General features: G+C 34.7%; 2 protein-coding genes across 2 annotated transcripts in view; one reads left to right on the top strand and one right to left on the bottom strand.

Moving 5' to 3' along the window:
* Nucleotides 1-9,457, bottom strand: part of LOC132731675 (failed axon connections-like) — a 26,341-nt gene extending 16,884 nt beyond the window's left edge. Inside the window, exon 1 of the mRNA XM_060717891.1 lies at nt 9,442-9,457. The gene's annotated coding sequence lies outside the window, so the exon portion shown is untranslated. The remainder of the gene's footprint in view (nt 1-9,441) is intronic.
* Nucleotides 9,447-16,872, top strand: part of LOC132731673 (uncharacterized) — a 25,493-nt gene continuing 18,067 nt past the window's right edge. The window contains exon 1 of the mRNA XM_060717887.1: nt 9,447-9,584. Coding sequence (XP_060573870.1) covers nt 9,570-9,584 — 15 coding nt within the window. The 5' untranslated portion in view covers nt 9,447-9,569. The remainder of the gene's footprint in view (nt 9,585-16,872) is intronic.

The raw sequence follows: 16,872 nt of genomic DNA, 5'->3' as shown, positions 1-16,872 counted from the left end.
CTGTTCGCTTATAAACCATAATTATAACAAGTAGAAAAGTGATAGCGAACAGCATGGATCCTGATTAGACTGCGCGGATGCGCAGGCTGGTCTGGATTCATGCTGGTCGCAAACCCATTGTGTTGGTTTTGTCGTGACGCGGCTCATTTGTTCTGAATAATAAAACTGTCTAAATGTTAGTGGCTGGTTCATTATCATAACATCATAAATTGAAAAAGAAAAAATAACAAGAAATATGTTAAGCATTTAATAAACGTGAAATACCAATACCTGAATTAAGCAGACACATAGATCTACATCTCTGAATAAAGTAGCAACTCTGACAACAGATTTATATGCAAAAAATAAAATATTAATATAAACTAGTCTTTTTGCATCAGCAAATTTAAAGTAAAATTGTCTTTATAAATAATACATCATGCATCGCTTACGAACAAAATGTGTTTTTTTTGTGTGTGTTTTTTTCTTATTTCAATTTGCGTAAAGATGCAAATTTCCTTCTTTATTTTTTATAAAGGTAAGATAAGATAAGATTTTTTTATTTCCTCCATAAATGAAGAGATACGTATTATGCAAATTACAAAAACATTACTGTTACAATGTTTATAAAGAAAATGAGAAACCAGATCACGGTATAGGGAGGTCAATACAAGCCCGAATGCAAATTTGTTTTAAATAATCAAAATTTAAAGTAATCATTGTTTTTAAATTTGAATGGAGATCCATTCATTACACATGTCCCTAACATGTTTTTTCAAGGGTCGTCCACGGCCGAGTGGTGCAGGTCATTGACTTCAAACCACTTGCCCCTCACTGCTTTAGGTTCGATTCCCCGATAAGAACTTTGGATTGTTCCATGTTAGGAAGCTATCAAGCTAGCTTATGGAAGGGCACCTGAGGTTGTCCTCTACCAGTAAAGTTGAACGTCGCTATATGACCTATATCGGTGCGACGTAAAACCTAATAAAACAAATTTTATTTTAATTATCAACGTAATATAGTGTTATATATATATATTAAACTATACTATGCTTTTGTCAAATAGTGATTTTTCGCAAGTTTGAGACGTTTCCCGTTGCCATGGTAAGAGAAAATTAACGATTGAGCATGATGTTACAGAGGCTATGGTCCAGTCAACATTTGTGCCAAGTTTCATCAGTATTGAAGCATTTTTCATAGTTTCATAGTTTCATAGTTTCTGAATGCTCAGAAATCTAAAGCTATGCATTTATCAATAAAAAGCACAAAAAAAACCCAGATAATATGCAACCCCCTACTTTGTATCTTAATAACCAAGAAATAGAATATACAAACACTGAAAAACTACTTGGAATGTATGTAGACAACAATCTTAAATGGAAAAACACAGGTCCAGTCAACTATAAAATAAAATGCAATTCACAGCTTTATTTACTTCTTAGACTTAAGCAGTATCTCAATCTTCATTCAAGAAAACTTTTTTAACTGACCACTAACTCCATCAAAGTTTATGTTTCTATCAATTATAAATAATATCTGTCTATAGAATACGGTCAATACACCTGTAAAAATGTAAAAATCTATTTTTAACATTAGTGACCTTGACATTGGTAACATTGATCTTGACCCAAATGACCCCTTACTACACCCAAAGAAGGAGGACCTCCCTTGGCATGTTTGTATTAAACTAAGACATCAACTAAAAAATAAAGGTTGTATGAGCAAAAATGTTTATATTTATTTTTTAAACCAGCAACCTTGACCTTGACCCTAGAGACCGCTTTGTAGGAGCACATTTGTCTCGGAGCACATTTGTCTTACGTAAGACCGATGCGGTCGCATTTGTCCCACGTGAGACAAATGGGTACCCCAAAAAACTCATTTGTGTGACAAATGTGCTCCGATCAAGTTTTTTAAGGGACCAGAAAGCACATTTGTCTCATGATTTTTAAGGGACAAGAAAGCACATGTGTCTCATGCAGATTTTTTCAAGGTTCGCCGTTTTACCTTATGTCAAATGTAATCAACAATAGGTTTGCAAATGTCTTTTTTTATTAAATCTTAACCCTAAAACCTACAGTGGAACTATCAATTATAATATCTATAATTCAAGAAATTTGATTGGCTAAACCTGAAGGCAAACACTGAAACATACGGAATCCTGTTCACGATGGTACAATGGTAAAAACGAGATGACACAATGGCATGATGATGAAAACGCGATGGTACGATGGTGAAAACACGATGATACAAACTTGAAACAACGATTGTACGATGGTGAAACAGCGTGGCACGATGATGAAAACGTGAAAGTACGATGGTGAAAATGCGATGGTACGATGATGAAACTGCAATGGCATTATGTTGAAAACGCGATATTATTTTCAACATCGTGTCATTGCATCATTGTGATTTAAGCATCGTGCCATCATTGTTTCATCATCATGCCGTCGTATTTTCACCATCGTACCTTCGCGCTTGAAATCACCATTGTACCATCGTGCATATTGGTTTCAGGGAGACAAAAATGTCACGGATCACCGTAATCGGGCGATATTTGAACGATACAATATCGCGACTCGTTTCGCATCTCGCCTGAATCTCGCGTCTCGCTTCGCATCTCGTACGTCGACGCGAAAAAGGCAATATAGCACTAAATAGTATTCCCTTTATATTCTATATAAAACAAATCCTTATCTCATTTTAAAGAGTTATGATAAAACTGATATAAAATGATGAAAGAAAAATTTCTAGCGTCAGATTTGTTACTGTAAAATCACTTAAGAATTACAGTGCTGTGACGTGAAAGAAGAACTACCATAACTAAGACAGAAATTCACTTAATCAAATACAACCTTTGCTCGCATTTTTTCAACCCAAATGTCAAAAACCTTTCCATGATGAAATTTCAACAGAAAAGGTTGACGTGTTGACGTCTATGGCCATGCAGTGTGAAAAAAGTGTCAATAACTATTAGGCGACAAGCCAAGATGGCTCCCGCGCTGGTTCCTTTGTCATAGTCAGGCATTTGAGAAGCACATGCACGAAGCGATGCGCTAGAGACAAGAAAAGCGGCATTCTTGCAAAACATGAAGCGAGCCGTGAAATCTCGTGATACGGGATACTTAGACATTGCGAGTTCTCGTGATACAGTATCGTGCCTCGCTTCTGGTCTCGTCGGAATGTTGCGTCTCGCCCGATTCTGCGAGGTCCGATATTCCATAATTATGGATTAACCGGATTCTTTTAGGAACTCATGCACGTTGTAAGTGCTTTTCAATGGTAGATCTGAAAGCATCACTTCTCTGAAAATGGCGATATTTTTTAAATGTTTCTGATGAAAACAAAATACGTGTGGGATGGTCCTTAGATCATTTAGGGGTCTCCGTGGCCGGGTGATTTAAAAAAACTACTTGCGCCTAACCGCTCTAGGTTTGACACTCACTCGGAGCGTCGAACTATTCATGCGAGGAAATATGAATGTTTACGAGCACATCAGTCACATCTCGTGAGACAAATGTGCTCCGAGACAAATGTGCTCTGTAACACCGCAAAACGTCCGTACCGCAAAACGTTCGCGTGTGAACGATTTGCGTCGCATATCGTACACATGTGGACGTTTTGCGGTGCATATCGTACTTGGTACGTTTTGCGGCGAGAGTGTGTATTTGCGCCGCATATCGTCCACAATTTCTGTAGTAAAATATATTCACGAATACTTCAAGAACATTTATTCATCTTGAATTATAATTCTACTAGAGGTATTGCATTGAAATTGAATAAATGTAGATTACGACTTAATGTAAGACAGTGCTTCTTTGAGCGACGTATTATCACCAGACGAAATTGTTGCAACAGCTTCAACATTTTTGGACAGACACTTGAATGAAGTTATGGGGTTTCCACGACTCGGTTGCTTAATCCTTAGGCCATGCTAAGAAGGCAGTGATGGTTTGGCAACAGATATAACAAGTAAAATATAATTACTAAACTGCGTCCGCTTTGCCGCTCTATATTTCTTTCTTTCTTATACATGAAAATCTTTTCCATCAACGCCGTTTATCTTTTTTAAAGATATTTCTTGTTACTTGCTGTATAAACATACTATCACGTGGTATGGTCTCCCTGGTTATACTAAATTACGATGAGGAAGGTTTTCGGCGAGATAGACTCGTTAAAGGGTAAGATATCGTAATATACGTTTCTGTGGGTTGAGTCCCGTTATGGTTTCCTACAGAACCGTGTATCCCCGTATCGGGTCAGTAACTAACCCTGTACTTTTTAAAATATTTTCTCAAAGATGATATTGTAATTTTTCAACATCATCAATATGTGGAAAAAAAATAACGATAGTGCTTATTTCTGCGTGACGCAGCTCAAATATTTTGAACTACAAATCTAGTAAATGCAAGTTTGAAATTGTCATAAAATATAACTTTGAAAAAATGATTTAATCTGTAGGTAAGCCGGAAAATCCGTCCCTTTACTAAAACCGTATTATTTTATCGCCTAAAGAACAAAACATTTTGCCTATAAGTTACATAGATAATATGTAACAGAGTATATTATAACAAACATTCTTCCGCATAGGAAATGATGAAAAAGAAGTTCAATGTGTTCTATTGATAAAAAATAAAGCATATTTTAAAATATCGTAATGCCAGCGTTTTGTTTGAATGCCATAATGTAATTTTATAATTGAACAATGTAACTTTATAATTGAACAAAGCAAAAAGGTCATGGTGGCCTTATATCGCCCACCGGCCTATAAAGGCTCCACATGACAAGGGTAGATAGCATTGAATATTACAAATAAAAAGCAAGTACGTTTCATTTACTTGGTCAGAATCTGGGTAACTGATACCAGTACTCAATTCTACGTATGAAATGGTCATCAATATCCAAATATCTGTAAATGACAAAGATATGGTAATTTAAGCAAAATTCAATAGTGACCTTGAGGTCAAGGTCATTTCAAGGTCAATATTATAGTTGAACTATTCAAGATGTCCGTTCTGTCATAAATGTATGAATGACATCTGATCATTGATAAGAAAGAAATGGCAGTTTTATCACAATTCAATAATTTGACTTTAAAATATGTCTTTATTTTTATTATTCAAAGGCAAATTACTCTTGACATATTCAGTTGTTTTAGCTCATAAATGAACTTTATCGAGACCTTATTGTTATACATATTCTGTATAAAATACTTTAAGAATGGAGAAGAAACGAAAGCACTAACAAGGTGATAATTTGTGCGTTAATGTTGTTGTTTTTTGTTAGATTTAGCCTATATTTTAACTTTGTTGAGATTTTATGGTAATAGATATTCTGTTGAAAATTGTCAAGATTAAAGAAGAAATGAAAGCGTTGGAGTGGTAACAATGTGAAATATAACAGATATTGTAATTCATGGACAGATAACTCTTGACATATTGCTTAGGGTATGTGGATGCTAGAGTGGTAACAAGCTAAATTTGGACGGACAGACAGACAGGCGCATACTCAGGTGAACTATATTAACACTCAATAACACCTGATAATAACTGGTCAAAATTAACGAAAATTATATAAACTTTAAAATATGGACGTTATGCGGCAGGACCATGCCTTTTTGCCGCAAAATGTACGTCAGAAAAATGTGGACGATATGCGCCGCAAAACGCCAATATACGTACGTTTTTATGTACGGACGTTTTGCGGTGTTACAGTGCTCCTACACCGCTTACTCCAAAAAAAAGAATTAAGCAATTAAGAGAAATTTAAGATAAATCCAACTTGCCGAAATAGGTTAACCAGACAAGGCCCTATTTTCAAAGTGAAAAAGGGAAATAACAGGGAAATATGGATGACACAGTTATATACTTGGCAATATCATGCACTTTGTATTGATAAGTAAGTGTGGAAATTATAAAGCCATTAGTATAGATAGAACTTTAGATATTTCCAACTTGCCGTTTTAGATTATCTAAGTGCTGAAAAGGGCAATAATTTGGTAAATACGGAAGCCATAGTTATGTAACTTGCCCAGATCATGTACTTTGTATTGATTAGTAAAGGTGTAAACTTAGAAGCCATTGGTACATGTAGAACTTAAGAAAAATCCAACTTGCCGTTCTAGGTTAGCCTCGTACGGACAGACGGACAGACGGACGGACGGACGGTTCAATTACTATATGCCCGGGGGCATAAAAACAAGTTTGAGAAAACACACTTTCTTTTAAATAAGTAGAAATAGCACAAGTTTAAAAAAACTAGAACTGTGTCCAAAGGACACGGATGCCCCCACTGACAACTTATATAAGGTATATAGTGAAAAAATCAACAAAGGGCCATAATTCTGTTAAATTTGGTGGCAGCAAAAATTCCTTCCTTTACTACCATCTACACATTAAGGTTGTTCATCCCTGGAAGTTTAAGCAAATTCTGCCATCCGGTTTAAGAGGAGTTGCGTTCACAAAATTTCTATATGGTATATAGTGAACAAATCAACAAAGGGCCATAATTCACTTAAATTTGGTTGCAGCAAAAATTCCTTCCTTTACTACCATCTACACATTAAGGTTGATCATCCCTAAAAGTTTAAGCAAAATCTGCCATCCGGTTTAAGAGGAGTTGCGTTCACAAAATTTCTATGTGGTATATAGTGAAAAAATCAACAAAGGGCCATAATTCTGTTAAATTTGGTTGCAGCAAAAATACCTTCCTTTACTACCATCTACACATTAAGATTGATCATCCCTAGAAGTTTAAGCAAAATCTGCCATCCGGTTTAAGAGGAGTTGCGTTCACAAAATTTCTATATGGTATATGGTGAAAAAAAATCAACAAAGGGCCATAATTCTGTTAAATTTGGTCGCAGCAAAAATTCCTTCCTTTACTACCATCTAGACATTAAGGTTGATCATCTCTGTAAGTTTAAGCAAAATCTGCCATCCAGTTTAGGAGGAGTTGCGTTCACAAGATTTTGGGTCGTACGGACGGACGGACAGACGTACGGACGGACGGACAAGTGCAACGCTATATGCTCCCATTTTGTGGGGGCATAAAAAGTAATTAATTTGTATTTAATATTTAATTAAACGAATTAAGATGAAGTACTGGCATTGGCTTTAGAATATTACAACTTACTATAACATAGTAAGAAAGAATAAATAAATATTTAAATAAAGAACTTTGATTTACTCACAGATGAATCAAATTTGTAGGAATATTATTTAAACTTAGGCAAATGAAAACAACAAGTAGTCAAATGAAATAATACCCAAATTTTGCTCCATATCCATGTACTTAAATAAGAAATAACAAATGATAAAATGTCCAGATATTAAATGGAACAAACGCAATTTTGTACAAATTCTTTACACTTTCATGCGCTTGTTGTACGCTGATTGCCAGGAATATTGCTTCGTTTATGAAGTCTGTTTTTTTATCAATGAATTCACTTATTTAAGGCAGATTTACTTGATATATTGGAGGAATAAAACTTGCCAACAACTCCCAGCATTAAATTAGTAAAATTACTATTTGTTTACGTGTTTAGTTTCTGAGCGTACGTTATACTGAAATACCGTATCTGTTCTGTATGGCGGCTGATTTGGTTCGTTTTTGTTCGTCTAGTTGGCGCTAGTGACAACACGACAAAGCGCCGCACCGAACGGCGCGTTGTCGCACTGTCGTCCTGTCTCAAGCGCGGCACGCCAAATGGCGCGTTGTCGTCGCGATGTCGCCCTATCGCATGGCTTATAAGCCAATCCTTCAATTTGAACCGAGCGACAATGTGACATCACGCTGTTTGGCGTGCCGCGCTAGAGACAGGACGACAAGACGACAGCGTACAAAAGCGTACCAAATCAGCCACGATAGTTCTGTGACTTATTTTGAGACCGATTTGACTAATTTTGGGGCCGGTTCGACTTGGTCCGGTCTGACTTGTGGCCGATTTGACTTGTTTGCGTACGAAATTACAAAATGATATTGTCGTATAACGGAGAAAGAACTCACAGATGTTTCATACTTTTAATATACAAATACCAAATTCGAACTATCTGAATGGGCGTTGAGACCAGTATTTTATAATGACAGCCTGCAATAATGACAACTTATAATTTTATACATGCACGCGTTTTAGAGTTACATGCAGAACTCTCATTTTGACATATTATTACCATCCAGCCCAGCCTGCGTGTATTTTGTAGTATAATATATATAAATCAATGTCATGTTTTACAGTTCACATTATGAAATAAACATATGCACTTGTAAGATCTTTTTTTTTTTGGTCATTCTTTTTGAATATAACATGTATGACTAATTAACTTGTGCAATAAACTATACGACAACATTATTTGTATGAAGCGCATGTCGCATACCTTTCCATCATCATTTTATGTTAGCTTATTCAGGTGTGCACGATAAATGAAACCTACGAACAAAATACTTGACACACACAATACGTTTTATCTTTTTTATTGTCAGGTTTGCAATAAAGCTACTTGATATACATAGCCCCCTTTTCAAATGTCAAAGCTCCATTATCATTCAGAAATACTACAATTTTTATTTCTCAAAATCTTTTTCATTTTCGATATCTTTGTTAACAGTTTCCAAAAACTACTCTAACTGCCAATTAGTTGAACTATCTGTGCTCTTTTTGCTTCGTATGTAAGTCAAAATGCATGTACCAATTTGTTTGCATGTTGCTACTTTTACAACACATTAAGGACTGCACATTCAGTACTACTTTCCACATCTGTTTAACATCTAAAATGCTCTAAATCCATTATTAAAACATTATTAAACACATGTTTGACATTTCAAAAGAAATAAATGAATATTGATTTCAGAGGCATAATGTGCATTTAAATAAATTTGTCATCAGTTTCGTTTCATACCGTTCTGGTGTCCAGGTTTATAAGCGTAAAATTTAATGTCTACAAGCTCCTTGTGGCGGAACTTCCAAAGTACAGTTTCTGTTTGCAAGAGAAACTCCGCCTTTGAAGCACCCTAACATCACCCATGGCGTTAAATAGTGGTATATTTCCGCATTATATAACAAATGCTTTTTTTTCCATACTATAACGACGTTTGGAGAACGTCATAATACTGATAATGAACATTATAATATGCAAAAACTAAAGTTGTTGAATTAACAGAAGGGAATGTTCCCTTTAAAATCATAATTTCTGAACAGTATTTCATTAGATTTACAGCAATATTGTTAAAGGGGTTAATGAAACTGTAGAATGCTTTGAGTTTTAGGCTGACGGAAAAAAGTATTCGTACACATTTATAAATCAGCAAACAATAAAAATATACATTTCCTTCATACAAGTATTTTGTCAGTATCGTTTTTTTTTAAAAATCCAAACAATAATTTTGTAAACTTCAGACAACAAATATACATATATGTGTATATAATTTTATCCACTTTAAAACGATAAATATTCAGACCCTTACCTTAACTGCGTCGGTATTTTACACGCCTGGCGAGCAGTATATAAACGTCTGTACGTTTGAAATATTGTAATCATCGTTGTTTACACAAAGCATGAGATATATTTGGAAATAAATTTTGAAAGTGGAAGATGTCACGATCCAAGGTATGATTCTATATATTACATATGATAATCAATGTAGATATATTATGAAGCTAACATTTTATGTTTAAAGGTCTTTGGACGAGGATAGACATGTTTTTCTGTTTTCAATAGATTTCGATACTAACATTACAATAAACGAAACAAAAAAGTGTTTAAAAATAGCCTTAAATAAAAAAAATGTTTCAGAAAGTCGTTTTGTTTCGTACGGTGGCATAGAGGGGACATCAGAAATATTTTATCTATCACGTGCGCACGCGATTGGGGAGATCAGAAATATCTTATCTATCACGTGCGCACGTGATTGGGACATCAGAAATATTTTATCTATCACGTGCGCACGCGATGGGGACATCAGAAATATTTTATCTATCACGTGTGTACGCGATAGCTACTACGTGCCCACGCGATAGCTACTACGTGCGCACGATACTACTACTACGTGCGCACGCGACAGCTACTAATTGCGCACTCGACAGCTACTACGTGCGCACGCGATAACTACTACGTGCGCACGCGATAACTACTACGTGCGCACGTAATACCTTCAATTTCTAAAATGGACAGGGAAGTGCTTATTCATGACTTGTTTGAAATTAAAAGCTATCGCGTGCGCACGTAATAAATTGTACGTGCGCACGTAGTAGCTATCGCGTGCGCATGTAGTAGTCATAGCGTGCGCACGTGGTAGCTATCGCGTGCGCACGTGGTATTTAAATATTTTCCGATGTCCCCCATCGCGTGCGCACGTGATAGATAAAATATTTCTGACTTATACTTACTTCAAAATAGATAGGGGTCATTTGCCTATGAAAAACAATTTCTCTATTAAATTTCGTGATCCTGAACCAAAGCATACTCAAGTAATCATCCGGAAATGGTTTTATTATTTCCAGTCACCGTGACCTTGACCTTTGACGTAATGACCTTACAATGGATAGGGGTCATCTGCCAGAAGTTATCAACCCCCATATCAACTTTCATGATCCTAGGCCTATTATCCACAAAATGGTTTTACCATTTTGGGTCAGTGTGACCTTGACGTTTGACCTACTGATCTCAAAATCAATAGGGGTCATTTGCCAATCATGACAAACCACCACTTACATGATCCTGGGCCAAAGCAAACTTAAGTTATTGTCCGGAAACGGCCAAAGCATACTAAAGTTATTTTCCTCAAACGGTTTAAACATTTTGGGTCACTGTGACCTTGACCTTTGAACTATTGACCCAAAATCAATAAGGGTCATCTACCAATGATGACCAACCTCCGTATCAACATTCATGATCCTGGGCCAGTGTTCTCAACTGACCATCATGGTTTTACCATTTCGGCCCATTGAGAGCTTGACCTTTGACCTCTTGACTTCAAAATCAATAGCAGTCATCTGCCAGTGATGACTAACATCCCTATCACCTTTCATGATCCTAGGCCAAAGCGTTCACAAGTTATCATCCGGAAACGAGAAGGTTATAGACCGAGTGACCGACATCTGCGAAACAATAGTCCTCCTGGCATAAAAAGTGAGCTTGATAGGTCTTGAAACAGGCAAGATCTTTTTTTTAATCATGCGCAGATAGGTTTTGGTGTTAATCACCTATGATCCAGAAAATTTGAAAGTAATTGGACAAGCAATGAATGAGGATGTAAGTAGACAATGCAAGTATATAGAATCATACAGGAAATGACCATAATTTTGGAACAACATATTGGTAGTGTTAATTTATGAAGGTTTCAATATAGAAAAATGCCTAAATAAAATATTTCCCCAATAAACTTTACCGATACATTCAGTACAATATCATTAGAAATTTTCGTGGATTACTTGTTTCTATCTTTCTTTCTTTTTTACTTTGTAAAATATTATTTTAACACAATGATAACCTATGCATTGACCATTTACACTTGGATGAGCATGATTTCACTGTAATCTGCGCAGAGATATCTAGTTTCAATAAACAACGGGCAAGTGTCATCAGCTACATATACATTAATCGATGATTGGTTACAGTAATACCTAAGGGTTAAACAACAAATGTATTGGCCGTTACCCATTGTATATATGAATAGATACGTAAGATTTTTTAAATTTTGGTGCAATAGATTAATACGGAAAAATATGAATAAGTTCGTCTGACGTCTATAAAGGTAGGAATGAAAAACAACACTCAAGAAAAAACAACAAACAAATAAGTCCAAAACAGGTACGTATATTAATATATACGTACCTGGTCCAAAAAGAGAAAATAAATTAATTACGCAAAATCAATTTTGATTTGAGTTATATGATTTTTGTTAATGGTATAAAATTATGTAGATGTAGAAAGAAAAATGGATTTTTTAAAATTTAATATACTGTACACTGCCTTTGAAGTTTTCTTTCATCGCCATTAAACATCATACACGTGGGATTAACGCGTGATTACTGTCAATTTAAGTGGTGCGAAAATGTTATGACAACACGTGTTTGCACGTAAATAATCAAGAAAATAATCTACATGGCTATACAATGATTGTGATAATATATTTTGAAATTCTAGTATATGTTTTCTCTGAAAATCGGGACATTATGATCTTTGATACATTAATATTTATACAAAATATATAAATGTAACGTATTTATACTGGACTTTCTTCAAACTGTAATATTAATATTAAATGAAAGTAAATTTGTTTGTTTGTTTGTTTCATTTTACGCCTTTTCCCAACAGTATTTCAGTCATATAGGCAGGTAGTTTACTAACCATCGTTCCTAGAGAGTTACACCAGTACAAGACTACCTTCCTCCGTGCTAAACTACCAAAGCATCTCCCGGGGATCGAACCCACGCCAGAGAGGTAACTGGATTAGAAGTCATTGACTCTAACCCCTCGACCACGGAGGCTTGAAAGTAAAGGATGCAGCAGATTGCTCCCATTAATTTTCGTATGAAGTATTTTCATTGATCATGTCAAAACCTCAGATCAATAAAAATACTCCGTACAAGAATAAAGGGGAGAGCACTCTGCTACACCCGTTACTTCCGTTTCGATTCTGAATTTGGCAAATCAGGAAATCGGTTCGTAATTGTTTCATATGATGTTTTGATTGAACAGTTATTACAAATAATAACATAATTCTATTATAATAATATACGAAATACAATAAAAATATATTTATTCATTTCGAATAAACTGTCGTTCAGTCGGGTAATTTTCACACAAAAAAAACAACAACAAAAAAACAACAAAAAAACCCAGCGGTCAGGTCGCAGTCGACTTACAATTGCGGTGACTTCGAGATAACTTGAAATGATTGTAAAAAACAGCTTTATTTTCTTTAAGTACTCAATTATCTACCATTTGGTACCAAGATTTTGAAATTTGGGGAAAATGTTGGAGTTATGGAGTTCACATTAAGATGAGTGCTTAAAAATAGGCGGCGAGTTGCATACCTTTACTAAATATATATGTTTCATTTTCTTTTCTTTTATTTATTTATGGAAAATGACGGTAACAGAACTAAAAGCAATCTCAAATATTAAAACATATTTAAAATGAAAGAAACTGCAGTTTACATGGTTTTGGAGATGTAGGAGGGTTGTAGAGTATTGACCAATCAACGCGCCGAACACCTGTGAGAAAAACAGACAGAACGTTTTCGTGCCTGTAGGTATTTTCGATTATTACCGGTTTAATACACACTTACCTTCACCTAGAGCTGTCATTGATTCAGTGCAAAGCATATCAACGATATATCGATATCAAGTGACTAAAATCAACGATACACCGATATATCGATAATATCCTATACTCACTTGTCTGTCATTCATTTTCATACCTGTTTCAATGATTTCAGTCAAAAACATGTTCTGTACAGTGTCTTGTCCACTGCATGATTTTTTCCAAACAATATTTTTTGTCACAATTGCTATGAAATAATTCCACTATATAACAAAGGCATAACATTAGATATAAATAACTGCTTCTGTATATATTTTGGGTGAATTTTATAATTTCTAGACATTTAATATATTAGTCAAAAGTATCGATTTTTTAAAATGTGTATCGATTATTGATCGGCAAAAAAATATCAACGATACATCGATATTGTCGATATCGATGACAGCTCTACCTTCACCTAGTTCTACCGTAAAGTGGATATCGTAAAATGTCGTTAAACTGAGCTGGGACAACTGTTGTTTACATCACGTGTTAAAAGGATTTTAGCAATATACATGGTCAGTACATCTAAAGTGTATTCGTTCGTATTTAGGGGTTAACAAATGTACACTATTTACCAAACGGAACTGAATTAACTGGTCGAGTTACGGAATAACGGGGTGGTCTCGATATCGGGGTTGGTGACCATTGAAAAAGAAGAAGAAAGTCGGCTCTGAAAAAAAACGTTCTTATCAGCGTTTGGTCTCGAAATCGGGGTGGTCGCAATGCGGGTCTTATATCCCGATTAAACGATATAATTTATGAACTTTTAATAGGCAAATGACCAACGATAAAACATCAAATTTAAGCATAAACATTAAAGGCATATGTTACATCGATGCGTTTTGTCCAAATGCGAAACAATTCCCTTTTATGTGAAGACAACGTGATTTAGCCTTGTTTCATGATAATTATTTTCGGTGAATGCACAGTCAATTATTTGTATACGGATATAAGAAAACATGGACTTTCCATTTGAAGAAAATGTGAATAAAAGTTTTGCAACAACGCCAGACATTTAAAATCGTGTTATTCATTTAGTTTGCAATACAATCAAATACGTATCAATAGGATAATTCCTTTTTCAATTGTTTATTAGAAAAGCTTGTGTTGTCTTGTCTGTGATATGCAGGCTTTTGATACCTTTCAAAAAAATCGTTTTATTTAGCGCATTGTATTTTCGTTTAGAGTACAAGCATACTTTTACTTGGAGGACCAAATGCCGCTATTCAGGTTCCGTGATATAAGCTGTGTTAAAAAACTCAGAGGCTATTTTTATCTCATAATTTCAACATTGAAAGTTTAAACGTTAATTCTGCTAATCGTGGTGCGTCGGACATGGGTAAAAGCTTGCATTTACGAATAGGCCCGATCAAACCGAGCTAACAACATTTTCATTTTCGCCCTTTAAGGCTTTTTTCTGGATTTTTTTCCCTTATTCTAGTACATGAATATGAAAGATATCTATTTTAATTTAGTTAAGAAATGTCTGATGTTATTCTGATGGCCGAAAATATACATATTTACACTAGACATTAATTAATATTTTATCATAAGCTATAACGGTAAGTGCTTTCACACATAAATTATACAGGTAAGTGCTGTTCACTCATAAACTATAAAGGTAAGTGTCCGTCACACATTATTCATATTGAAAATTTAATCAAGCAGATCAACATAATGAAATACCAAACATATTATAAGCCTAAACAAACGTATCAGTTAGCATTTAATGTATTTGACACAGAAGTACATCATCGTTTGTGGACTGTGCAAATAACGCAGGAATTGTGCAATTTTAACACAGAGTTGTAGGACAGAAACAGCACTACGAAGAGTAAATAAACTATTATTTTTCACTGTACAACAAATTAAAAGAAATAAATCAGCGAATACGACTGCTGAGACATAATATTTTAAACATCATCAATAAAAAATTCCATGAAAGTGTCTGTTTTACAAGATCATTCTAGCGTGTCAATGGCGACTTTTGTATTTCTTCGTTATATTTAAATACAAAAGCGCATATATTACATTATGATTTTTAATATTCGGTGTACCTCAGACACTTGTTTCTAGGTTCAAATTTTCTTTACATATTCTCTGTTTGCATACATACAAATACAAGACAAAATACATGTCAATTACAGTACATACTACTCGAGTCCTATTACATTTAAATTAGAAGATAATATGTAAGATAAACTTTGACGAGGTATCGCAGAATTCGAGAACGATTCTGATTACTTCATAAAAACCGGCATAATCTTTGTCAACCTGTTTAAGTGTAGTGTGATATGACACTAATAGTTTGGCAAATGTCTAAGGTATACTGAATATTCAGAACATAAAGTTTTAAATGCTTTGAGTACGAATACTTTAATTTCGAAGAAACACAAAAGTCGCCTTCAAAACGAATAGACTAGAGAAGAATAGAAGATAGCGAATAAGAATTTCATTTTTTAGCAATGGTTTTGTAAGGATTGTAGGTTCTATTTAAAATTAGGCCGCAATTTATGATAAATCTTAAATGAAGACAATTATCCAACCATGATTCTGCCCAATTTCTTATAGTGTCAAAATCTCAATTAATAATTTATCAGCAACGTTTTAGCCATTCATCCAGCATAATTCCATACAGACTAGTTTATGTAATATGAATTTTCATTTTATTAAGCTCCACCTATTGTTGAGATGTAAAAGGCGATTTGATACTGCCGTTCTAAGGCGGAGTCCCTCTGTGTTTCATCATTTGTTGTGAACTGTCACAGGTTGTGTGCGGTGTAACGTCTTGTGATTACACTTCTTGATTATTATTGTTGCAGAAGCATTCTTTTTCGGTTTTCTCTCAATTTGCAATTTTACAACCCTCGAAATACCAATTCGCCATACATCTCAACGTTATCTTTAATTTTCCTTATTTATTCACAAATGCTCTCGTTCAATTGCTTATGCTTTTCCTAGTTTAACTTGTTTAACCCTTTACCTCATATATACGCTTTTTTTATACGAAATTTTTCTTTTCCATGCGACTTTCGTTTTATTAAAATTAACTTTCAGACCTGAGGTAGAAGAAAGTGTGAGGCAAATGTCCATCTAGGCAATCTGGAATAAATGCAGCATCACCTGCAAATTGAGATACCGTTGTTCTAACACATTTATTTTAATTCCTTTAACATTGTTATTTGATCCAATTTTCTGCGAAAGTATTTCAGGACATGAAATAAAAATATAACAACTTAACGAATCACCCAGTCGGCATCGACGCTGAATGTTAAATAATATACTAACTGTGCACCGCTGTTCGCCGATTTGTTTTGTAATACTATGAAAAAGACTTTATGTTGAGCCTCACTCCAGATACACAACAAGTTTTTATTGTAGCATTAAATAGCACTTCCCGATACTGTCGACGTATCTCTATGTAATCATCTAAAATGCAAAATTATTTTCCAATGTTCTATTTTGATCTTTTGACTGTAAACAAATTTTGTGGCTCATTAATCTTCAAGTCTTGGATATCGTTTAATGTTTTAGAATGTACAAATTCATCGATTGTATTCAAGATATTTCACTTTCTCTATCACTT

This window comes from Ruditapes philippinarum, unplaced genomic scaffold (assembly GCF_026571515.1).
Source record: "Ruditapes philippinarum isolate M1 unplaced genomic scaffold, ASM2657151v2 ctg4660_1_1_1_1, whole genome shotgun sequence".
Lineage (NCBI taxonomy): Eukaryota > Metazoa > Mollusca > Bivalvia > Venerida > Veneridae > Ruditapes > Ruditapes philippinarum.
Note: the sequence above shows the minus strand (reverse complement) of the source record. Positions and strands in the feature narration are given on the sequence as shown.